We start from the raw sequence: 26,380 nt of genomic DNA, 5'->3' as shown, positions 1-26,380 counted from the left end.
TTCTCTTTTGCAAAATTCATGTTACAGTGATTGATTTACTGTGCATAGGCATAATGGATCTGGAGCTGGCCAGTAATGAAGGAATACTTCTCTGATAAGGTGAGACTTGGAAAATAAACTGAAAGAGAAGAAAAGAACCATGCAGATACCTAGCCAGTCAGGATGTGATAGCTGGGACCACAGTGACTGCAATAGAGGAGATAAAAAGTGATTAGATACTGGATCTACTGAGGTTCAAACCAAGAGGATTTGTCTTTGTTAAAATGAATGCACATTGTAAGAGAAACAGGTATCTATTTGACATTCAAATGGAGATATAAAGGTCTGGAGATCAGCAAAATTACCTACAGCTGCACTGAGCAGCAGCCACACGTGGCTATTAAACACTTGAAATCTGGTTAATCTGAATTGAGATGTTTTGTAGTGTAAAACACACACCAGATTTCAGAAACTTCATATGAAAAACATATAATATCTCATTAACATTTTATTTGATTACATGTTGAAATATTTTTTATATACTGGGTTAAATAAAACATTAAAAATAACTTCACCTCTTTCTGCCTTTTTAAAAAATAATAAAGGGGCTGGAATATTATCATGAAGGTTTGCCATTTTTGATTTATTCTTCAGTCAAAAGGTTTTTTTGTCTTGTTTAAAGAGAAGGGGTTTGCTCTTTTACCCAGGCTGGAGTGCAGTGGCACAATCACAGCTCACTGCAGCCCCGAACTCCTGGGTTAAAGTAATCCTCCCACCCCAGCCAGCCTCCTGAGTAGCTGGGATTACAGGCATGAGCCACTGTGTGTGGCTACTAGAAAATTTCAAATCACATATATTGCTTGTATTGCATTTCTGCTGAATAGCACTGACCTAGTTAGTGATACAAATTCGGGAATCATCAGAATAGAGATTTAAATCTATGAACTTGAATGTAATTACCTACTGCTTGAATATAGAAACAGGCAGAGTAGAGACTCAAGAAATAGGTGCTTAGGCATTCCAAAGTTGAAAAAGGTTGAAGAGATAAAGAGGAGCCAACAAAGGAGAGTGAGAAGGAGCAATATGTGTGGTAGGAGAAAGACCAGTAGATGCAGATATGGAATATTGAAAGATGCCTTTCTTGAGTAGACTCACAAGTAAAAGAAAGAACTAGAGACATTAAGTATACACATTTCATTCAAATTTCTTGCTGTAAAAGGAAACAAAGGAAGGAGATAGTCGGGGGGTCAAGAAAAAAATTTTAAAAAATAATTAGAACCAAGAAAAAGATTAAACAAAATGATAAACTCAGGAAAATTATTTCAAACAAAGAGGTAATAGACCTAATGCATAAAGTACTCCTGCAAACTAGTAATATACCAAAAGAAAAGTATATGAAAGTTATGTTTGGACAATTCATAAGGCTTGAGTCAACTATATTAAAAAGATATAAACTAGTTACTGTCAAAAATGCAAATTAAAATGGATGGATTCCTGATTATCAAATTGGTAGAGACTGATCATACACTGTATTATTAAGGGTCATGAAATGGACATTCATATATAATGAGAACTGAAATTCTTCCAACCTTCTGAAAGATGATTTGGCAATGTTGGGTACATATTCCTTGACCTAGAAATGCTTTTTCTAGGACTATTCCTATGGAAAAAAGCTGACATATATGTTTGATGATACGCACAATTATGTTCACTGAAGAATTATTTTTTAGTAACAAATTTTAAAACAGCCAAGGAGATTGCATCAAAAAGTATAGCGTTTTAATATAATGGAATACCTATCATGCAGCTTATAAAAACAAGAGAGGTAGATTTTTATTTATAATATGGAAAATGTTTATAAAATACTGGGGATTTCTAGAAGTAGTTTCCTTTATAAGACTCCAGTTGAACTTATTTAGACCTTTTCACTGTATCTGTCACATCTCTTGCCTTGCTTCTATATTTTTTCCATCCTTTTGTCTCTCCATGCTTCAGTCTGGATAGTTTAACCTTCTATTTCACAAATTCTTTCTATAGTTCTAATTTTGATGTGAAACCCATTCATTGAGTTCCTAATTGACCTGAAATTTTTTAGTTCTAGAATTTTTACCTAGTTTTTTTTTTTTTTTTTTTTCTGTTATGCTTTTTTGGCGGGGAGAGGGTGAGGGGACAGGGCCTTGCTCTGTCACCCAGGCTGGAGTGCAGTGGGGTGACCATGGCTCACTGCAGTCTTGACCTCCCAGGCTCAAGTGATCCTCTCACCTCAGTTTCCCTAGTAGCTAGGTGCAAGCCACCATGCCCAGCTAATCTTTGTGTTTTTTATAGAGATGGGGTTTTGCCATCTCTGGCTGGTCTTGAACTCCTCGACTCCAGTGATCTACCCGCCTCAACCTCCCAAAGTGCTAGGATTACAGGCCTGAGCCACTGCACTCGGCCCTGTAATGCCATTTTTAATGCATGATTTGTAGTAAAACTTTTAACATTAGCTGTTCTCTTCTGAAAGACAGTAAATAGTCATTTTACAGTCTGTATTTAGTAACTCCAGTAACTGGAATCTCTGTGGATCTGTTTGTATTGTCTATTATTGTTTTCTGGCTCATTATGTCTTGTCATTTTGGATGTCTGGTGATGTTTTAATTATGTTCTAGAACTATATTTGGTAAGTTGTATATATAAATAATTTGAACCCTAAAATGGTGTTAGTGTCCCTCAAAGAGAACTTGTTTGCTACTTCTAGGTGCCATAGGGAATTAGTAATCTGGAATCTCTTTAACTGAAATTTGAGATATTCTAGGCTGCACAGAAAAGTATAGTCTGAGGAAGGGCTGGTTTACTTTAATTGTAAGGCACAGCCCTCTAGGATCCTAAGCACATTGGATCCCAAGCCAAATAATCTATTCCTTGGGTCTCACCTCTGATCACCTGAAGACTCTGACTCCTGTCCTCTTACTGCCCTAAGGCTGTCAAAAGCACAGCCTATCCTCTCAAATCATTTCTTTTAAATTCACAAATATTTTCAGGGCAAAAGTTGTTTGTAATGCTAGGCTTACTTCTTAAGGTTCCCATTCTTTCACAAATTGTGACCTGGTAACTTCTTATCTGACGAGTTCTCAGATGCTTTTGAGAAGATTTTAAAAAATATTTTTCCGGGACTGGGCACAGTGGCTCAGGCCTGTAATCCCAGCACTTTGAGAGGCCAAGGTGGCGGATCACTTGAAGTTAGGAGTTTGAGACCAGCTTGGTCAACATGGTGAAATGTCTCTACTAAAAATATAAAAAATTAGCCAGGTGTGGTGGCAGGTGCCTGTAATCTCAGCTTCTAGGGAGGCTGAGGCAGGAGAATCACTTGAACCTGGGAGGTAGAGGTTGCAGTGAGCCAAGATTGCACCACTGCACTCCATCCTGAGCAACAGAGCAAGACTCCATCTCAATTTTTTTTCCCCCTAGGTGTTTAAATTGCCTTCAGTGAGTAAGAGGCCTGCATTACTTAGCCTGTCATTATCCTTATTATTAAAAATTTAAATGAAGTTCTTACATGACACAAGTGAAATCTCTTGATTTAAAGACAAACTATTAAAATGATACATTTATCTACTTATAAATGAAAATACGCAGTTTTAGAGAATTTATGAAAAAGATAATCTTATAAAATTGAGAAATCTTAAAAAGTAGATATTGTGGCAGTGACAGTGGGACTTACTAAACTCCCTGTATCTACCCCCACCCATTTTCAAAACTCCTTGCCAGGTGGGCAACTTCTGAGCAGAATGCTCTGGGTAGAAGAAATATACATTAAGGTCAAAGCATGTGATAGCTTCATCAGCAGTTTGTAACTACAAATACACATATTAGTGTTTGACAAGTCTTAAGGAGGGAGTCCCCCTGCAGATTTCTGGAGCTTTTCTTCTATATATCTCCCTTCTCTCAGGAACACTGTCCTGCAATTTCTAACTGCTTTAACCTTTCTGAACTCCAATCTCTAGCTCAACTCAGGGAGACTTCTGCTGTGCTTGAAGTCCTTGTTCTTTTTCCATGGTATGCAATGTGCTTCCAGGCAGGAAGCCAGGCTATAATCATAGGACTCACGCTGGGTGTTTCCTTTCTCTCAGAAATCACAGTCCTACACTGTGTCATATAACAGTTTTCTCACACAGGTTCTATATTAAGAAACTAGAAAAAGCAGGAATATTAAGCCCAAAGAAAGTAGGATGGAAACAATAAAAGAGGAGAAGTAAACAAAATAGATGAATAGATAAAAGTTAATAAAACCAGAAACTGTTTCTTTAAAAAGACTGACAAAATTTATAACCCTTCTTATGCCTTTCTTAGACTTACCTAAGAAAAAGAGACAACACAAAATACCAATGTCATGAATAATAAAGGAACATTACTATGGGATCTACAGCCATTAAAATGACAGAGGATATAATAAACAACTTTATCTGCCAAATTCTACAACTCAGATGGACATACTTCCTTGAAAACCACCTTCCAAAATGAATACAAGAAGAAATAAATAAGGCTGATGTCAAGAAGAGTATTTCCTAGGTTGTCTTCTAAGATTTTTATAGTTTATGGTCTTACTTTTGTTGTTGTTGTTGTTTTTAATTTTTTTGAGACAGGGTCTTGCTCTGTCACCCAGGCTGGAGTGCAGTGGTGCCATCAGAGCTCACTGCAGCCTTGACCTCCCAGGCTCAAGTGATCCTCCCACCTTAGCACTCCCCCACACACCCCCTTGAGTAGCTGGGACTACAGGTGCACAATACCATGCCTGGCTAATTTTAAAATTCTCTGTAGAGGCAGGGTCTCCCTATGTTGTCCAGGCTGGTCTCAAACTCCTGGGCCCAAGCAGTCCTCCCGCCATGGCCTCCCAAAGTGCTAGGGTTACAGGCTTGAGCCACTGCACCTGGCCTTGAGGTCTTACATTTAAATCTTTGGCCGGGCGCGGTGGCTCAAGCCTGTAATCCCAGCACTTTGGGAGGCTGAGACGGGCGGATCACAAGGTCAGGAGATCGAGACCATCCTGGCTAACACGGTGAAACCCCGTCTCTACTAAAAAAAAAAAACAAAAAACTAGCCGGGCGAGGTGGCGGGCGCCTGTGGTCCCAGCTACTCCGGAGGCTGAGGCAGGAGAATGGCGTAAACCCGGGAGGCGGAGTTGCAGTGAGCTGAGATCTGGCCACTGCACTCCAGCCTGGGCGACAGAGCCAGACTCAGTCTCAAAAAAAAATAAAAATAAAAAAATAAATAAATAAATAAATCTTTGATTCATTTTCAGTTAATTTTGGTATATGGTGAAAGGTAGATGTCTATCTCCAATCTTCTGCATATGACTAGACAGTTATTCCAGCACCATTTATTTGAATAAGGGAGTCCTTCTCCCATTGCTTTGGCTCTTCAGGCTCTTTCTTGGTTCCATATGAATTTAGAATAGTTTTTTTCTAATTGTGTGAAAATAATATTGGTAGTTTCATAGGAATAGTGTTAAATCTGTAGATTGATTTGGGGAGTATGGCCATTTTTACAATATTTATTCTTTTTATCCATGAGCATGGATTTCATTTATTTGTGTTGTCTGATTTCTTTCAGCAGTGCTTTACAGTACTCCTTGTAGAGATCCTTCACCTCCCTGGTAAGCTGTATTCATAGGCATTTCATTTTCTTTGTGACTACTGTAAGTGGATTGAGTTCTTGATTCCACTCTCAGCCTTGTCATTGTTGGTGTATATAAATGCTACTGGTTTTTGTACATTGATATATCCTGAAACTTTGCTGAAGTTGTTTATCAGATCTAGGAGCTTTTAGGCAGAGACTATGGGGTTTTCTAGGTACAGAATCATACAGTCTGCAAACAGAGACAGTTTGACTTCCTCTCTTCCTATTTGGATGCCTTTTATTTCTTTCTCTTGCTCAATTGCTCTGGCGAGGACTACAATGAAGAAGAGTGGTGAAAGTGAGCATCCTTGTCTTGTTCCAGTTCTCAGGAGGAATAGTTCGAGCTTCTGCCCGTTCAGTATAATGTTGGCTGTGGGTTTGCCTTGGCAAAGAATGTGTAAGTCCCCAAAAGCAATTGCAGGAAAAAAAAAAAAAGACAAGTGGGACCTAATTAAACTAAAGAGCTTATGCATAGCAAAAGAAACTATTAACAGAGTAAACAGACAACCTGCAAAATGGGGGAAGATATTTGCAAATTATGCATCTGCTATCTATAGATTCTGGACTAATATCCAGAATCTATAGGGAATTTAAACAAATCAGTAAGTGAAAAACAACTTTATTAAAAAATGGTCAAAGGACATAAACAGACACATCTCAAGAGAAAACATATGAGCAGCTAACAAATATTTAAAAATGCTCAGCATCACTAATCAGAGAAATGCAAATCAAAACCACAATGTAATACCATCTCACACCAGCCAGAATGGCTATTATGAAAAAGTCAAAAAACAACAGATGCTGGCAAGGCTGTGGAGAAAAGGGAACTGTTGGTGGGAATGTAAATTAGTCCAGCTACTGTGGAAAACAGTCTGGAGATTTCTCAACTTAAAACAGAGCTACCATTCGACCCAGCAATCCCATTACTAGGTATATACTAACAGGAAAATAAATCATTCTACCAAAAAGACACATGCACTTGTACACTCATCACTGTGCTATTCACAATAGCAAAGACAGAATCAACCCAGTGCCCATCAGTGGTAGACTGGATAAAGAAAATGTGGTATTGGTCAGGCATGGTGGTGTACGCCTATAATCCCAGCACTTTGGGAGGCTGAGGAGGGTGCATCGCCTGAGGTCAGGAGTTTGAGACCAGCCTAGCCAATATGGTGAAACCCTGTCTCTACTAAAAATACAAAAATTAGCTGGGCATGGTGGCACACGCTTGCAGTCCCAGCTACTTGGGAGGCTGAGGCAGGAGAACCCCAGAAGTTGCAGTCAGCCCAGATTGCTCCACTGCACCCCAGCCTCGGTGACAAAGCAAGACTCTGTCTCAAAAAAAAGAAAAAAGAAAAAAAAGTCTAAGGCATATTCAATAAATGGTACTGGCACAAGTAGATTTCTACAATCTAGATTTTTACCTGGAGGGGAAAAAAATGCCTGGACCCATACCACATCACACACAACAATAAAAGGGAGATTAATCATATTTTTAAATGTGAAAACCAAATTTATAATGCTTCTCAAAACACAACAGAATATATTCATGACTTTGGAATAGGCAAAGATTTCTTAGAACACAAAAGGTGTTAATTTAAAAGTTGTTGATTGGGATTCTGCAAAATTAAGAAACTTCTCCTCATCAAAAGACATTACTTAAAAAATGGAAACACAAGCCAAAGACTGGAATAAAGTATTCACAATCCATATATCCAAAAGAAGATGCTTATTCAGATTACATAAATAACGTGTACAAACAGATTTTTTAAATTGCTTATAGGTATGAAAACATGCTCAACATCATTAGTCATCAGGGAAATGCAAATTTAAACAACCACGGTACCACTTTGCATTCATTAGAATGGCTTAAAATTTGTGTGCGTGTGTGTGTCTCTCTGTCACCCAGAGAGAGAGGGAGAGAGTGTGTGTGTGTGTGTGTGTGTGTCTCGCTCTGTCGCCCAAGCTGGAGTGCAGTGGTGTGATCTTGGCTCACTGCAACCCCTACCTCCCAGGTCAAAGTGATTCTCCTGCCTCAGCCTCCTTTGTAGCTAGGACTACAGGCGCGCACCACCACACACAGCTAATTTTTGTATTTTTAGTGCAGATGGGGTTTCACCATGTTGGCCAGGTTGGTCTTAAACTCCTGACCTCAAGTGATCCACTTGGGTCCTGAACTCCTGAGCTCAAGCGATCTACCCGCCTTGGCCTCCCAAAGTGCTGGGATTACAGGCATGAGCCACTGCACCTGGCCAAAATGGCTTTTAAAAAGAGTGCTAACACCAGATATTGGTGAGGATGTGGACAAACTAGAATTCTTAAACATTGCTTGAGGGAATACAAATTGTTAAAACCATTTGGAAACTGGGCAATTTCTAATGATGTTAGATAATGTCTACCCTATTACCAAGCAATTACACTTCCAGTTTCAGGGATGAATACCTTTATTTGGAGAAACATTCTTCAATACATTATTCAATAATTACTGAGCCTGTGTTTTCTAAGTTACATGTTAAGTGTTGAGGACAAAGAGGTGATCAGTCACTGGCTCTATGAAGCACAACAGGCATACAATTTCCAAAAGGGGGATGGATGCACGTAAATCTTCTATAAATTTAGAGTACGTTTTCCCAAACTTACCTGATATAAGAATCACTTGGGGCGCTCATTAAAAATATAGATTCAACAGCCTAATTTGGGGCTCAGAAACAATACTTGAGGACAACAGTCTACAACCTTTTTGGTACCAGACACCAGTTTTGTGTAAGATAATTTTTCCACGGACCGGAGGATTGGAGGTAGGGTAGTGGCTTTGAGCTGAAACTGTTCCACCTCAGATCATCAGGCATTAGTTAGATTCTCATAGGTAGCACGCAACCTAGATCCCTCACATGCACAGTTCACAACAGGGTTTGAGTTCCTATGAGAATCTAATGCTGCTGCTGATCTGACAGGAGGCAGAGCTCAGGCTGGGGGTTGGGAACCCCTGCCCTAAGAAATTCCTACAGTCTGGATATTTTGAGAAACACAAGGTGCTATGGGAAATATTCAAGACTTAACCTAGTCTAAGGATTAGTGAAGGCTTTTCAGAGAGTTACTTAACCTCAGATCTGAATGATGAGTAAGAGCTAGCCATTGGGGGTAGGACTCCTTTAGTATTGATTTTGACTGAAAGGATAAAATGTAACATGCTCAAAAATGTATTTGGAGTTTTTCAAACTGCTAGTTGTTTTTAAAAAGCAATTAATTTTATGTTCAAATCCTTGCTAGAAAAAAGGATAAAAAGAAATTAAAAACTAAAATTCTGACCAAGAAAAATATAACCTGTACCTACTTTGGGATTCACAAAGTTAAATAAGACAATTAGGGGTTAAATAAGACAGTTACATAGACAATAATTGTATAGCATGGTTGCATTAATAAAGGTAAGGGCCGGGCGCGGTGGCTCACGCCTGTAATCCCAGCACTTTGGGAGGCCGAGGCGGGCGGATCACGAGGTCAGGAGATCAAGACCATCCTGGCTAACACGGTGAAACCCCGTCTCTACTAAAAATGCAAAAAATTAGCCGGGCGAGGCAGCTAGTCCCAGCTACTCGGGAGGCTGAGGCAGGAGAATGGCGTGAACCCGGGAGGCGGAGCTTGCAGTGAGCCGAGATCGCGCCACTGCACTCCAGCCTGGGCGACTAAGCGAGACTCTGTCTCAAACAAAAAAATAAATAAATAAATAAAGGTAAGGAAAAACTTATCAAAAAAGTAAATGATGGTCAAGTAGGGGCTAGCCAGGCTAAGAAGCAGGAAAGGGCATAGAGCATCCCAATGTAAAAGGAGAAATAAGGAATGGCTCCAAGATGAGTCATTCCTTCTTCTTAGATGATAACTAGAGTTATTATGTATGAAAATGAACTAGTCTGGCCAGGTGCAGTGGCTCACACTTGTAATCCCAGCACTATAGGAGGCCGAGGCAGGCAGATTGCTTGAGCTCAGGAGTTCCAGACCAGCCTAGGCAACATGGTGAAACCTGTCTCTAACAAAAATATAAGAAATTAGTTGGGCATGGTGGTGCAAGCCTGTGTTCCCAGCTACTTGGGAAGCTGAAGTGGGAGGATCACTTGAACCCAGGAGATGGAGGTTGCAGTGGGCCAAGATAATTCAAACACATATATATTTGATACATCTGATTGTTCAAAATATTGTATATATATATATCTAGATCAGGGTCTCACTCTGTTGCCCAGGCTAGAGGCTGGAGTGCTATGGCAGCAACACAGCTCACGGCAGTCTCAACCTCCCTGGGGGGTTCAGGTGATCCTTCCACCTCAGCCTCCCGAGTGGCTGAACTACAGGCATGCACCACCATGCCTGGATAACTTTTTTGTAGAGACAGGGCTTCACCATGCTGCCTAGGATGGTCTCCTCGCTCATGGGATCCACCTACCTCAGTCTTCCAAAGTGTTGGGATTATAGGCATGAACCACTGCACCCAGCCAGCTCTTCATATTCTTAAAAAGTATTGAGAACCCTGGCTGGGCACGGTGGCTCACGCCTGTAATCCCAACACTTTGGGAGGCTGAGGTGGGTGGATTGCTTGAGGTCAGGAGTTTGAGACCAGTCTGGCCAACATGGTGAAACCCTGTCTCTACAAAAAATACAAAAAATTAGCTGGGTGTAGTAGTGGGTGCCTGTAATCCCAGCTACTCAGGAGGCTGAGCCAGGAGAGGAGGCTGAGCCAGGAGAATCACTTGAATCCGGGAGGCAGAGGTTGCAGTGAGCCAAGATCACGTCATTGCACTCCAGCCTGGGTAACAAGAGTGAAACTCTGTCTCAAAAAAAAAAAAAAATTGAGAGTCCCAAGGAGTATTTTTTTTATTTGGGTAATATCCATCAATACTTACCATATTACAAATTAAAGCAACATTTTCAAATATTTATTAATTTATTCTTAGAAAGTACATTCATTACTTAAGTAAAGTTTTAAATTAAAAACACATTTTCAAAAAATTGGTGAGAAAAGCAACACTATTTCAAGCTGGATTCTCATTCACATCTGATTCTACACTCAAATCTGCATTTACTGAAATCTGCAGTGTGTTGCAAGCTTCATTCTTAAATATGAAGACACCCAAAGTTAAAAACGTTTGCCAAAGAGAAAATTGTAGTATAACGAAAGTACTTGTAGATCATGTATGCCCTAGAGGTCTATTATCTAGAATATAGAAAAAACTCTTACAACTGAACAATAAAAAGGCAAACAACCCAATATTAAGAATGAGCAAATGACTTGACAAAGAGGATATAAAAATAGCCAATAAACACATGAAAATATGCTCAATTTATCAAGAGTCATGGGGGAAATGCAAATCAAAACCAAAAGATATCACTTCACACCCACTAGGATGACAGTAACAGTTAACAGTAACAGTGTTGAGCAGGTCATGGAGAAATCAGAACCCTCATCCATTGCTGGTGGGAATGTAACATGGGGCAGCCACTCTGGAGAAGTATGGCAGTTCCTCAGAAAGTTAAACACAAGATAACCACATGATCCAGCAACTCTACTCCTAGGTACATGCCCATTTTTATTATTTTCTTTTAGTTCTCACTTACCAAACTATTTCCTCCAGTGCACCAAACTCCAGGGAATGGTATCGCCAGAACTCAGCCAGAAATCACAGGACTCGCCCTTGACACCTACCTCCCTTATCCCTGAGGTCTTGTCAATTTTAACTCCTGACTCTCACAACTATGCAGGCAATCATCTCACATCTGGCCAGAATCATCTTTCTAAAATGCTTATCGAATCAGTTACGCTCCTGCTTAAAACTCAGCAACGGACTGTCACTGTTTTCAGACAGATTAAAATCTGAATAAGCCCTGTAAAACCCAACAATGGTCCTCTGTGTTAACCTGGGCACTTTGTGTCTTCCAGATACACCCTCCTTTCCTTTTTCTTAAAAAGTCGGGCCCTGGCCGGGCGCGGTGGCTCACGCCTGTAATCCCAGCACTTTGGGAGGCCGAGGCGGGTGGATCACGAGGTCAGGAGATCGAGACCAAACCCCTAAAAATACAAAAAGTCTCTACTAAAAATACAAAAAGTCAGGTCCTGTTTGTTCTCTCGCCTGCCCACTCCCCACCCCACCTTTAATTCACACTCAACTTCAGATCCCATCTTAAATACGCGCTTCTTAGGGAAACCGTCCGGGCCCCTCACACTAGGTCAGGAGCTGGTGCCTCCTCCAGGGCGTCCGACGCGTCCTCAAGGGCACACACGCCTGAGTACAGAATGCACCTCGCGTCCCCCTGTCGCTAGAGTCCCCGCCACGCAGCAGAGGCTCCACCAGTCTCCGCGGCAAGAATAAGCATACGCGCGAATTTCTAGCTTTAACCAGGGACATAACCGCGTTTGAGTGACCCGCCCCCCGCGACTTCCTTCGAGACCGACTTTTGCGGTGTCGGAACTCCAGTGCTGCCCGAGGAACGCGCCAGTCCCCAGCCCGCCTCGCTGGCCTCGCCTACACCGCCGTTCGGAGTCCCCGCGTGCCTCAGCGGGACGGGCCTCGCCGCCGGGACCGGCCACACGCGGGGTTCGCCATCCCCAACCGCTCAAGCCCATGGCCTCGCTGGCCTCGCCGCCCGACCTGCCGCCCCGCGTCTCTGTCCGTCGCACCTCGGAGCCGCTAGATAGCTACCGCCGCTGCCCTCTCCAAGGGCCGGTGCCCCGCTCTCTGCAGCCGCCTCCCAGCCAGTGGCGTCACCAGAGCAGCCGCGGCGCCTGCCGGGTAACGGTCCCCGGCGGCCCGCCCACCGCCTGTTGGTCAGTATGAAAAGTGCGGCACTGTGATTGGCCCAGCCTGTGGGCGCGAAAGCGCGGGAAGGAGGCCGCGTACTTGAATATTGCATGACGTAGAAGAGATTGTGGGCGTCTGGCTTGGAGCGCAGAGCGCCCTCGAGACTTTCCCGCTTTGCAGCCTGAAACCCTCTTCTGGACCGTGCAGCTCTGCAAAGCCACCATATGAAAATACTTGGAAGCGCTGCTTCTGCCAGCAGAGGCCGGACTGCCCCTCGTTTGGGTCTGGTGCAGGCCGAGTCCTCCGCCCTCCGTGGTGGGATGGGGCCCGGCCGCCTTGCCGAACTGTTTCCCAGGCCGCATGGTCCCTCCTGGTGTTTGGCTTGTCCTCTGCCCATCTTCTGGAAATGCCGTTAGCAGGGTCGGGCCGCGGCTAGGATGAGGCCAGTGAGGCATTTGTCACGGGCACAGGAGTTTAGAGGCTGCCAAAATCGCAGCAATCAAGATAAATAATATTTTAATGCAGTCTCTAAAAAAGGTCAAGAGTAATGAAAAAATTCAGTCCTATTTTTTTCCTTTCACATCAGACTCTTAAAATGGCTCCACAGGGTACATTGTTACTGGTCCTGTCTTTATTTAAAATTTGAATATTCCAGGCCGGGTGCGGTGGCTCACGCCTGTAATCCCAGCACTTTAGGAGGCCAAGGCAGGCGGATCACCTGAAGTCAGGAGTTCAAAACCAGCCTGGCCAACATGGCGAAACCCCGTCTCTACTAAAAATACAAAAATTACCCGGGCGTGGTGGTGGACGCCTGTGATCCCAGCTACTCAGGAGGCTGAGGCAGGAGAGTCGCTTGAACCCAGGAGGTGGAGGTTGCAGTGAGCTGAGATCACCCCGTTGCACTCCAGCCTGGATGACGACAGAGGGAGACTCCATCTCAAAATAAATAAAATTAAATTAGATTTGAATATTTTATTATGGATTTTTTGCATTAATTTCGATTTTTTAAAAGACTGCATTAAAATATTAGATTACTGAGTTTTTGCATCCCACCCTCCCCCCCCCATATTTTGTGCTTGGTGTCATCCCTGATAGGGAATTTAAACCTGTACAAAATGATACAGTCCTGAAGGGGTGGGGACAGGATAGCGCTGCAGATGACTTCATTTGCTTATTAGTCTAAACATGCACTTGATTGTTAAGCCATGGGGGACTTTGGATAGGTGGCAGATAGAGGAGGGGCTCTGAAACTGCACCTACCCCCAAGTTGTCCCCTCAAATGAGGCTGCAGCCTCTGAAATGCACTTCATTCATTCATTCATTCATTCATTCATTCATTCTGCAGATTGCTCTTTGGCCTGCCAGGGGCCAGGGGCTGAGGGTGCAGGGGTGGACAGTGGACCGTGAGCATGGATCTTGAAATGATGTAATACACTTATTGCAAATCTTGCCGTTACCGAAAGTGCTTTCAAGTGTCTTTTAAAGTGATATGGCCTATCCTTTTACGTGGATTTCATTTGGAAGTCCCTATATCATTTGAAGTTAACACCAGTGGCTGGAGAGGGCAGCCACGGCAGCAGCAGGCCAGAGCTGCTGATGAGATTATGAGGTCTGGCCTCTGTTATAGAAAGGGGTTCAGACTGAGGCTCACATTAGGAGGCTGGACACTCTCCCCTGGGCTGTTGGGCAGATGGCATCTGGAGCAGGACTGGGCCATGGTGACCCTGGAAGGGGTGGCTCTGGAAGTGTGTCCGTGGGCCAGCAACCCTGATGTCAAGACAGCTGGAAACCACATTCTACTCTAGGCCCTTGGTGTTTCTCCTTTGACTGCTCCAGCACTGTTAGAATTTTGAGAAATTCCTCTGCTGAACAGACATTTGCCAAATGCTTATTTCACTGTTGGTCTCTTCTCCACCCTGTGAGTGGGTACAACACAGAAAGAGTCAAATCTTTCATATGTCAACCTTTTAAACCATCTAAGACAGTGCTCATGCCCCTTAGGGAGGATTATTGGGATTCGGGGAATAGAGATGAGATGTTGTGTTATGAGTGGACAGGCTGAGCACAGATATCACATGTGTCACCAGGCTACAGAAAAGGTAAGCTGTGCTGGACAGTGATGCTGTGCTTACAGGCAAGCCACCGAGCAGGTGGCAGGAGGGGCTGCCGCGTGTTGGCAGGGAGGCGGGTTGAAGGGCAAATGGGCTGTTTGCATGGGACACACCAAGCCTCCTGCTACTGCAAGGGGAAGAAACATTCCCACTTAAGTGACCTCAGCTGTTTTTGTGTAACTGTGGGATCCAGTGTCCTTGTTTTGCCTTCCTCTAGGCTCTTTGAGGTGTTTAGTTTTGTTTTTTGAGACAGCCTTGTTCTGTTGCCCAGGCTGGAGTGCAGTGGCACAATCTCAGATCAATGCAACCTCCGCCTCCCAAGTTCAAGCGATTCTCCTGCCTTAGCCTCCCAGTAGCTGGGATTACAGGTGCCTGCCACCACACTCAGCTAATTTTTGTATTTTTAATAGAGATGGGGTTCCACCATGTTGGTCAGGCTGGTCTCAAACTCCTGACCTCAAGTGATCCACCCGCTTCGGCCTCCCAAAGTGCTGGGATTACTGGCTTGAGCCACCACGCCTGGCCCACTTTGAGTTTTTTTGACACTGTCTCCAGATACTCCCCATTGGCCCTATGGCATGGGACCCTTGCTCCTCTTGGTCCGAGTTTCCTGTGTCTGTGTATGGAGCTAGTGGTTCTGCCTTTTCTGCCAGGGAGCTCTACCACGTTTGGACTTAAGTAATTGATTTGGGGATTATATTGTTTTGATGTGAAATTTTACATTTGTATTAAATCCATCAGTCTCTTTGTCTTTATTTTCAGTGATATTAGAGATTCTTACTCCAGCTCAAGTTCAGAATAATCATATTCAAACAATAGTTTTTGTTTGTTTTTGAGACATGGTCTTACTCTGTCACCCAGACTGGAGTGCAGTGGCACGATCTCGGCTCACTGCAACCTCCGTCTCCTAGGTTCAAGCCATTCTCCTGCCTCAGCCTTTCGAGTAGCTGGGATTACAGGCTTGCACCATCACACCCATCTATCCTTTTTAGAGATGGGGTTTTGCCATGTTGGCCAGGCTGGTCTCGAACTCCTAACCTCAAGTGATCTGCCTGCTTTGGCCTCCCAAAGTGCTGGGATTACAGACGTGAGCCACCATGCCCAGTCACGCAATAACTTTGATTTGTGCCTTTTATGATTTGATTTTTTACACTTAATTTTTTCCTTATCACTTTGAAATATTTTAACGTTATTAAAGTCACATGTGTTTAATGTAGAAAATGCAGAAAAGGGTGAAAAAGAAAATAGAAATCTCCTATAATCCTGTTTCTCACAGAGCCTCACTGTGGGCGTTTTCGAGGAGCTATCTATAGAGAGAAACCATGGAGCTGCTCTCCCACATGGACTGTGATGCCTTTAGACATTTTTAACCTCTCTATTCAGGAGCCGTTAGAATTTCTTATTCCGCAAACACCTACTGAGGTCTTGCTCTGCATCAGGCAGGCCATGGAATGAAAAGCTTACGGTAGTTCTTGAAGAACGTACAGTCTAACTGATACCACACAACTTACTGGGGGCTAAAATGTGTGGAACAGACAGGATGTAGAAAAGGGCGCTGTGTTTGTGGAACAGTCTCAATAGCATGGAAGCCACACCCTGGGAATCCTCAGGGAGTGCAGAAAATAACGCAGAGCAGAGCAGCTGGGCCCTTTTGAGCAAGGTGGGGTCGCCCCATTGCAGGGACCTGTCTATCCTTGCACCTTTGTAACACTGAAAATACCTGGCAGAGGCCCCCTCAACTGTTGTTTTATCAAAGTCATCCTAGTCTGGTTGCAATGTTTTTTTTAAACTTCCAGGTGAATGTTAGAATAATTTTGTTGTTTGCCGGGCATGGTGGCTCATGCCTGTAATCCCAGCACTTTTGGATGAGACAGGAGGGTTGCTTGAGGCCAGGAGTTTGAGGCTGCAGTGAGCTCCGTGTACTGCAGTACACGCCACTGCACTCCAGCCTGAGCGAGAGTGAGATCTTTCTTTTCTTATAAAAAAGAAAGAAAAAAAAAAAAACCCAATAATTTTGTGAGATTACCTCCCCAAAAATCTCAAAGGGGTTCTCATAAGAAATGTATTAAATCTGGTGCGGCGCAGTGGCTCATGCCTGTAATCCCAGCACTTTGGGAGGCCAAGGCAGGCGGATCACAAGGTCAAGAGATCGAGACCAACCTGGCTAACATGGCGAAATCCCTTCTCTACTAAAAATACAAAAAATTAGCCAGGTGTGGTGGCGGGCGCCTGTAGTCCCAGCTACTCAGGAGGCTGAGGCAGGAGAATGGCATGAACCTGGGAGGTAGAGCTTGCAGTGAGCCAAGATTGCACCACTGCACTCCAGCCTGGGCAACATAGCGAGACTCGTCTCAAAAAATAAAAATAAATAAATAAAATAAAAAAAAAAAATAGATAAGAAATGTGCTAAATATGAAAGTTTTATGTTTATGATATTTATTCTTACCATACATCTTTCTCCATTTTTTTTGTCTTGTATCTCAGCAGAATGTATAAATTTCCTAATGTAGGTTCTTCTGTTTCTTAGGATTATTATTATTGCTTCCGTTTGTCGGGGAGGCTTTTTTTGGGTGGGTTTTTTTTTTTTTTTCCCCCGTCTCACTCTGTCCCCCAGGCTGGAGTGCAGTGGCGCAATCTCGGCTCACTACAAGCTCTGCCTCCCAGGTTCAGCCTCCCAAGTAGCTGGGACTACAGGTGCCAGCCACCACGCCCAGCTAATTCGTTGTATTTTTAATAGAGATGGGGTTTCACCATGTTAGTCAGGATGGTCTCAATCTCCTGACCTCGTGATCCACCCGCCTTGGCCTCCCAAAGTGCTGGGATTACAGGCGTGAGCCACTGTGCCTGGCCTTTTGTATGGTTTTTGTTTGCGATTATGAGATCCTAATGAACTAATCTTTAGTTAGATAGATTTCTAAATCTAACTGGTAAGTTTTGATACATAGGAAAGCTATTGGTTTCTGAACATTAATCACATATCCTAGTATTTTAAGGAATTCTCATTACATCATCAGTAGTTTTGCAATTGACTACAAACAATACTTATGTTGCCAGTTTTCCAATATTATATCTTATTACATTTTGTGTTTTGCTGTGCTGTCTGAAACTTTACAGTAGTGCTAAACTTAAGGGCTTCAAGGCATCTTTTTTTCTTCCAGATTTAAATGTAAATGTGTCAATTTGCTGTTTTTCTACCAAATGTGATGTTAACTGTTTGAGATAGTATTTTTAACAATATTGCAGAACTACCCTTCTATTTCTGTCTACTTTGTCTTTATGAAATCTTTTCGGGATCTATAGTTTCCCATCTATATTGATAAGTAAGGCTGGGCTTCAGCAGTAGTAGACCATCAAAACTCTTCCTGTTCTTCACCCTGTCCCCAGCCCCCATAAACATATTAATAAGTTTGGTCAAAAACATGCTGAAGGCTATGACCAACCAAATCAATAACATAATGATTATATTATTCTCATTTATGAAAGTTTGTGAATCAACCCTTCTGCTTCTACCTTCATATATTTGGATAAACCAGCTCCTGAGAGTGGAGAACATAGGGCTCTGAAAGTAGGAAAAGTGGTGGAACAAAGAAGTCTTGATGAAGAGGGTAAGGCATGAGTAGTTCAGTGAATGAAGCTATAGTTTTGCTTGTCGTCTTGTAACATAGTGGCCACACCTAAAGAACAGCTGAAGACCCTCCTGGGTTTGTCCTCTTAAGCAGACATGTGCCTCATATGCCATCTGCAACTTCCAGGGCTTTCTGTAGTGAGAGGAGAATAGAATTTTGCTCCCTGGACTGTAAACAACATTGTGAGGAAGGATAGCGGGGGTGCACCTGGAGGCAGGCTTGGGAGTAGGGACTCAGGCTAGGAGTGTATATGCCTGTGCCTGACCTTGAGGCTAGAAGTGCATTTCCTAATGTGTTCTGCAGAGCCCTGATCCCAGAAGGCTCTGTGAAGAAACGGGTTCCATGTTCAAAGTTTGTGAAATGTTATCTAATCTGTCTCCCTGTTAAGGAATCCCAATGACAGATGCTTCTCAACGAGTAAACTCATCACCTGTTTAACTGTTACCACAGGCTATTTGTTTATAGAGCTATTTACTTAGAACCCCTCCTAACATTCCTAGAAATTCGTGGTTCATGATAAAACATGTTGGGAAACACATGACTGACAGTCACGACAATGAAGACAAACCATCAGCTATCTCCTCCTGAGCATCGTGTACCAGGTAGTGTTGTAAGCACTGAGCCATGGTGCTGAGCAAGACAGACACGGCTCCTGACACCACAGTGCAGTAGAGTGGTTACAACCAGGGCCAAAATAATATTAATGTAGGACCCTCCATTGTGCCCCCTTTATTTATTTTTTCTTTCTTCATCTTTTTTTTTTTTTTTTTTTTGAGACAGGGTCTTGCTCTGTCCAGTCTGGAGTGCAGTGGTAATCATTGCTTGCTGTAACCTCTAACCCCTGGGCTCAAACCATCCTCCTGCCTCAGCCTCCCAAGTAGTGTGTGCCACCTGCCCAGCTAATTATTTTAGTCTCCTCTTTTATAAAATGGAGGTATAAGAGTACCCACTTCAATGAGTTATTGCAAAGAACAAAAATGATTATAGTTGGAGAGGGGGTAGTGACATAATCAGGTTTTTTACAAGTGAGTTTCATGGGTTGGAAGTGTGAACAAGATTGAAACTGGGAAGACCAGGGAGGACGGGTTACTAATGATGATGGCCTGGTCCAGGGGCAATGGCGATGGTAATGGGAAAAGGACAGAGAGTGGAGGGGCGATGAGGGAGAGGAAAGGGCCAACAGAACACTGAGGCTTCTGACCAGGCTGGTGGCGTGAATGAAGGTGCACTTGTATTACTGAGGATCTGGGGAAGAGGAGCATGCTTGTGGGGGCAGGTGGGAGGGAGGCACTGAGTTCAGTTTATGTCAGAAACCTTGGCTTTGTAAGCTGCACTGGTTTTGTATTTTTACACTCTCTATTGCCTTTTGCATCTCTTAGTATGTAACCCTTTGCCATCATCCTCAGTCCCCTTTCCTGGCCTCTCCTCCTCTAATCCCTTTTAGATTGTTCTAGGTGCTTCCTGTGCCCTCTACTTAGTTACACCCTCCCCCTAAGAAAGTCTAGTCTCAAGATTTGAAAGTTGCGTCTTTGCTGGTGACTCCTAATCTACATCTCCAACCTGGTTCTATTCCCTGAGTTCCACACTCAGTTCCCTACCATCGACCATGGAGCTTCCGTTCCAGCAGGGGACGAGAGGCAGTAAAGAAAAATTTATTGTATGTTAGACAGCGCTAAGGTGAGAAAAACACATCAAGAAAGGGGACAGGAATTGTTGAAAGATTGGAATTTTATTGTATTTTATTGAGGCAGTCTCACTCCGTTGCCCAGGCTGGATTTTGGATAATGAAAGGTACTATGAAAAAAGTTGAAAGCAGCTAGTGGGATAGAGAGCGAGCTAAGGTACGTGTGGTCAAGAGTGTGTACGTTTGGGGAATTTGCTGCTTTAGCTGTCTGGTTAAGAAAGGCTTCACAGAGTGACATTTAAGCTAACACCTGAGGATGAAAAAGTCCTGGCCATTTGAATGTCTAGAGCAGCACTGTCCAATAGAAACATAATATGAGCCATATATGTAATTTTAAATTTTCTAATACCTATATTTAAAAAAATAAACAGATGAAATTCATTTTAACAATACACTGTATTTAACCCAATATATCTAAATTATCGTTTTGCCATGTAATACACATTTAAAAATTGTTAATAAGATATTTTATGTTCTTTTTTTTAATAGCAAATTTTCAAGTCAGTATGTACTTTATATTTACAGCATATTTCAATTCAGGCAAAGTTTTCATCATAAATACTTGATCTGTGTTACTATTTCATAAAATTAAATAGAATACCAAAAAATCATTTTTTTTTCTTTTTTTTTTTTTGAGACAGAGTCTTGCTCTGTCACTGGCTGGAGTGCAATGGCGTGATCTTGGCTCACTGCAACCTCCGCCTCCTGGGTGTTGGGAAAAGCCCACAGTGCAGGGGACAGCCACCCCAGCCACCAAGAACGACCCAGCTCCAGACGACCGTCGTCCTGAGGCTGAGAAATGCTAGGTTGCAAGGATGAAAAAAGCCAGCAACAATTTCCATTAGCTACATCTGCAAAAAAAAAATTTTATTCTACTAAATAAATTTAAAAATCGTGTTCCAGCTTCCTCTGGATTAGGAAGTGTGTGTAACATTGGTTTGCTGTTTCCAAAAGAATTGGTGGGAAAGGTAGAGACTGAAGGCTTGACTTCCTCAGAGCCACTGATAGGGAAAACGCCATCTTCTCAGGGCAGTGAGACACCTGGGAATCGATGCCTTGCAGCCCTGTACTTACCAGCTGGGAGACTTCTGGCCAGTTCACCTTCCTGGACCCTGGTTCCCTCATCTGTAATGTGGATTTAATAACAGCATCTACCTCATAGAATTTCTGTGCAAATGAAATGAGTGGAAATATGTGAAAATTACGAGTGAAAAATACCTAAAAGCGTCAGCATGCTGCCGAGCATGTCTGTGTGCTGTGTGAGTGTTTGCTACTGGTGTTATTCGTGAGTGACATAGACATTTTCCCGGTTAAACATGTTTGTATTCAGATGTTGTGGAAGAAACCTGAAGGATGGGACAATGAACTGAACATCTCCCCTTTGCTGATGGGCCCAGCATGGTCAGGACAGGGTCCCCGAGGGGCTTCGTCCAGCTTCCTTCCTCCTTCCTGTTCATACAGCGCCTGGGTGTGCAGTGTGGGTCTCCCAGTGGTGCCCACCTGCCAGCACGTTTTGCTTACCTGTCCTTACCCTTGGTTTCCTACTTGCCAGTGTTGGCCCCCAGCCTCCTATAACTTGTCTGCCTCCCAATGGGCAGTGGCAAATATCCTCTGCACAAGGAGATACAAAAATCTGTGTATTTTAATAGAGATTGCATCTCTTTCTTAATGGAACGCAGCTGTGTATATCCTGGATCCATACAGTTCTGGGGGATGGACGCTGGTGACTCCTAGCATTACTCTGGGAGTGTTTTCTTAATTATACACCCTGAACTCACAACCCTCACTCCAGCATTCTCCGTGCGTTAAGACTAGATATGGTTTTGGATGATACTGATGTGGTTTCCACTTGATAATGTCCGGAAAAGCTGGCTGGCTTCACCAGCCATATTTGAAATACAACATATATGAACAGTCACTAAAAATCAGCAGGTAGCTAAACGTTTTTACTTTTGTCCTTGATGATATCGCCATCATCTCTACTGTTACCTCCTTCTTCACTTCACTTTTTAAGTGCACTCATTCTGTGAAAACACCTTTTTTTAAAAAAAATAGGGAAAGAAAAATGAATTGATTTGATATTCTTAAAAAATAAAAAAAAGACCCAAAATATACAGAACCGTTAATATGAAATTAAAGATCTTCTTTCTCAGTGGAAAAAAATTAAAACCACATTGCTGAAGTCTCTCAACATTTCACTTTTAATTTTTCTAATAGTACATTCTTTAAAAGAAGTTAACAACTTCAATTCCAAATATAAGGATTAAATAATGCAAATGAAAAGCTGTCATTTTCAGTGAAGCTTTGCCTAATTACCCTGGAAAAAAGTATTCCTATGACTGAACTGATGCAAAAATCCCTTAGAAAATCTTCATTTGTTGCCTGTAAAGAGTCTTCTTAAGGTCACTTTTACTACTAGACTGCCCCCTTGTTTCCAGTGAAAGAGTTTTGCTTGGTAATGGCTTGTGGTTCCACAGTGTTTTTGTGTTATGAAAAGCGTAGACTAAGAGATACTACTGAAGTCGCTCAAATTGTAGATTCTGCCATGAAAGGAAGTCCCAACACTGTAACATTTCCCCTTAATCTTCAGCAAGACACATGAAAAAAAAAAAGAACTCAAGTCCCAACTGAATCTTTACTTTGATCACCATTTCCAGTGGCATTCAGAGGCTGCTGTGCGGTCAGACACAGAGCTCCCTCGAGGCCCCCATGTGCTTATGAAGTACCTGCAGGTTCTGAGCGTCGGCCCCAGCCCGGGCCAGGGGTCTGCACACAGAGGCACCTGGTGGCTGCTGGGGCTTCCTCGGGTGAGCCATGGCACGGGAGCCCCTAAGTGCTAAGCTTGCCACGGTCGTCTTCTCTCAGAAGGCAGGGGAAGAAGCAGCGCTCCCAGACAGGACAGAGAAAAGCCTATGAAACAATGCTCTCCAGTCACCAACCAGTTGCCTGTTCAGAGCTGGAATTTACTGCTGGGACAACAGTGCACTCCGATTTGCTTTCATTTTTTCCAGACGCTTCACTAAGTGGCCGTTGCTCACCTCGAGCTCTTCTGTTTTATCCAATGCAGAGCGGAGCTGGGAACAGAGGAAAAAGCAATGAGCTTTGAGGAACTTGTTTCCTCCAAACATAACAGGGTTTTGTGTTACCAAAATTCCAATCCTACTGAAAAATAAAATAACTTGGACCCTGGTCACTCATGATGCCCTTCCTCTGAAACAACTGGACTCCAGAGAGGGAACACTCCTGGGGATCCTGATGATTTTTTCTTTTTTTTGAGACGGAGTCTTGCTGTGTCACCAGGCTGGAGGGCAGTGGCCCAATTTTGGCTCACTGCAACCTCTGCCTCCCGGGTTCAAGCGATTCCCCTGCCTCAGCCTCCTGGGACTATAGGTGTGCACCACCACGCTCAGCTAATTTTTTGTATTTTAGTAGAGTGGGGTTTCACCATGTTGGCCAGGCTGGTCTCAGTCTCCTGACCTTGTGATCTGCCCACCTTGGCCTCCCAAAGTGCTGGGATTACAGGCATGAGCCACCACGCTCAGCGCCCCACGCCTCCCCCTCCTCTTTTTTTTTTTTTTTGAGACAAAGTCTCACTCTGTTGCCCAGGCCAGAGTACAATGGTGTGATCTTGGCTCACTGCAACCTCCGTCTCCTGGGTTCAAACAATTCTCTTGTCTCAGCCTCCCGAGTAGCTGAGACTACAGGTGCACACCACCACACCCAGCTAATTTTTTGTATTTTTAGTAGAGACTGGGTTTCACCATGTTGGTCAGGCTGGTCTGATCTACCCACCTTGACCTCCCAAAGTGCTGGGATTACAGGCATGAGCCACCACGCCCAGTGGGGATTCCGATGGTTTCACAAAAGGTAAGTGAGGCATGAGGTAAACAAACACAAACAACAGGAGCTGAGCCTGGACTGCATGGAGGAGGTGGTCCCCATAGCCCTGGCAGCCAGAGTCCAAGGCAGGAATGCCTGAGGCCAAGACGGCCACATCTGGGAGCCAGGGCCATGGAGCCTGAGAGTCAGGCAGAAGACAAGCTATAGAAGTCACATTAGCAGGACATCATCTGGCCCCACAGGCAGCATGGCAGAGTGGGGGTGCCCTAAGCTGGGAGAACATGGTTTTGCGGGGGTCACAAGAACAGGGTCTACAGCTTTGCTTTCAACCCAAAACACTCAAGGAAGGTTGTCTGGGTCCTGGGACAGAAGTCCCGCCCCCATCTCACCAGCAGAGGCAGAAGCAAGCCCTTTTTGCAGGAGGTTTCCACAAGTTAAGCCTGGAGTATTCCTACAAATTAAAATCACGCATAAGCTCACAAAACACTAAGGTGACAAACCATTTGAGTGAGAGTCAACAGAAGCAATAAATGACAGAATTAGACCCCCAAAGACTGAGCATGTTTCAATCATCAGATATAGAAAATAGAACAGCTGTGTATGAAATATTTAAAGAATAAGAATACAATTTAAAAAGAGGGCATACATGAACATGCAGCAAGAAACTATCAACAATGAAGATACTTTTTTTTAAAAAAAGGTGAACTGGATAATCTTTGCAAAAACTTTAGGCATTACGCAACAGAGAGAGGTAAGGAGATAGAAAATATGAAAGAGAGATGGTTAAAAAATGTGGAGACAATGAGAATTTCTAACATCCTCTGATTAGAGTTCCAGAGGGGAAAGTGGAGAGACTAAAAAAGAGGAATTATTTAAAGAGTTAATGGTTGAATATTTTCCAAAATAAATTTTTAAAAAGACTTCATAGATCCAAGAAACACTATATATCTCAAGCAGAAAGATTCCAATAAACCACATCTAACAGTAAAACCATAGAAAATCGAAGACAAAGAACCTGAAAGAAACTAGAGAAGAAAAAAAAAAAAGGTCCCCTACAAAGGACCCACCGTTAAAACAACAGCTTTTTCAACAGCTCAATGGAAGCCAGCAGATGGTGGCATAATGGCTAAAATCATTTGAGGAAAATGACCACCACACAGAATTGCATGTCCCTCAACACTACTGTCCAAGAACAAGGATGAAACAAAAACATGTATAAACAAAAACAGGGAGTTCACCACCAAGAAGTCTGCTCTAAAAGAATTTCTACAGTAAGTACTTCATGGAGGAGGAAAATGATTCTAGTAAGTCTGAGACACTAATATGACAGACATATAAAATGGCCAATATGTAGTTATGTCAAACAAACATGGGCAATATAAAACAACAAAAACAACACAACAATAGTATTATCTGAGAAGAGGGATTTATGAAGGTCAAAAGTATTTATGTGTGGATGTACATATATACATACACACACATATACACATATGTGTGAGTGTGTGCATGTCAGGCAGGAGAGTGAAGCTAAGGTGCTCAAAAGTCCTTCTATTTTACAGGAGGGGAGTAAAGATAGTGTTCAACTTTAATTTTTTTAAGTTAAATAAGAATACCCAATATGTGATCACTGAAAAGAACAGAAATTGAATATAAAGTTTATATTTGGAGAGAGAAAGAGGACACACAAAAGACAGGACAAATGGTTATCCGCAGTCAGATGGTGAAAACAAGTCCAAATATACCAATAACAATGGACTAAAGGCTCTATTAAGACGGGCAGATCACGAGGTCAGGAGATCGAGACCATCCTGGCTAACACGGTGAAACCCCATCTCTACTAAAAAATACAAAAAAAACGAGCCGGGCGAGGTGGCAAGCGCCGGTAGTCCCAGCTACTCTGGAGGCTGAGGCAGGAGAATGGCGTAAACCTGGGAGGCGGAGCTTGCAGTGAGCTGAGATCAGGCCACTGCACTCCAGCCTGGGCAACTGAGCGAGACTCCATCTCAAAAAAAAAAAAAAAAAGATACGCAGTTTTCAGATTCAATTAAAAACCACCGCCACCTAGCTATGTGCATCTAAAAGAGATCATCTAAAGCATGACAACACAGGGAAGACTGGAAGCCAAGGGATGGAAAAATCAGAAGTGGACAAATATTAACCAAAAGAAAGCTGATGCAGCCACGTGAATACCTGACAAGGTCAACAGCAGCAGGGACCAAAAGGGTCACTACAAAATGACAAAAAGTTTAACTCATCAAGAAGATATCAGAATTTTAAACACCTAGTATCAATAGCCTCAAAATATATAGGAGAAATAGGGAGAATGAGAGAAATCCACCCTGATCTTATGGAAGAGCTTGACAAGTCTCTATCAGCTACTGAGAACTTAAGCAGACAAAAGAAATCAGATCTGAATACACACTTCACAAGTTTGATCAGTGGACGTATACAGAATTTTGCGTCCATAAATCAGAGACTATACATTCTTCCTAAGCAAATTTGAGACATTTAATTTACAAAAGCGAATCATGTATTGGCCATTAAGCAAGTATTGACAAATTTCAAAGACCAGATATAACAGGAACGATGTTCTCTGACCATAGCAAAATTAAGCTAGAAAGTTAAATGGTCAGGGCCTGGTGGCTCACGCCTGTAATCCCAGCACTTTGGGAGGCCAAGGCGGGTGGATCACCTGAGGTC

General features: G+C 43.0%; 2 protein-coding genes across 3 annotated transcripts in view; both read right to left on the bottom strand.

Annotated features, from left to right (window-relative positions):
* RBM44 (RNA binding motif protein 44) overlaps positions 1 to 12,769 on the bottom strand; it is a 44,820-nt gene extending 32,051 nt beyond the window's left edge. Inside the window, exon 1 of the mRNA XM_025404129.1 lies at positions 12,299 to 12,769. The gene's annotated coding sequence lies outside the window, so the exon portion shown is untranslated. The remainder of the gene's footprint in view (positions 1 to 12,298) is intronic.
* Positions 12,770 to 22,018: 9,249 nt separating this feature from the next.
* LRRFIP1 (LRR binding FLII interacting protein 1) overlaps positions 22,019 to 26,380 on the bottom strand; it is a 167,532-nt gene continuing 163,170 nt past the window's right edge. For both annotated transcript variants that reach the window (XM_025404134.1, XM_025404135.1), the window contains one exon: positions 22,019 to 22,914. In XM_025404134.1, coding sequence (XP_025259919.1) covers positions 22,804 to 22,914 — 111 coding nt within the window. In that variant the 3' untranslated portion in view covers positions 22,019 to 22,803. The remainder of the gene's footprint in view (positions 22,915 to 26,380) is intronic.

This window comes from Theropithecus gelada, chromosome 12 (genome assembly GCF_003255815.1).
Source record: "Theropithecus gelada isolate Dixy chromosome 12, Tgel_1.0, whole genome shotgun sequence".
Classification (NCBI taxonomy): domain Eukaryota; kingdom Metazoa; phylum Chordata; class Mammalia; order Primates; family Cercopithecidae; genus Theropithecus; species Theropithecus gelada.
The sequence above is the reverse complement of the archived record's forward strand: the minus strand, read 5'-3'. Positions and strand labels throughout refer to the sequence as shown.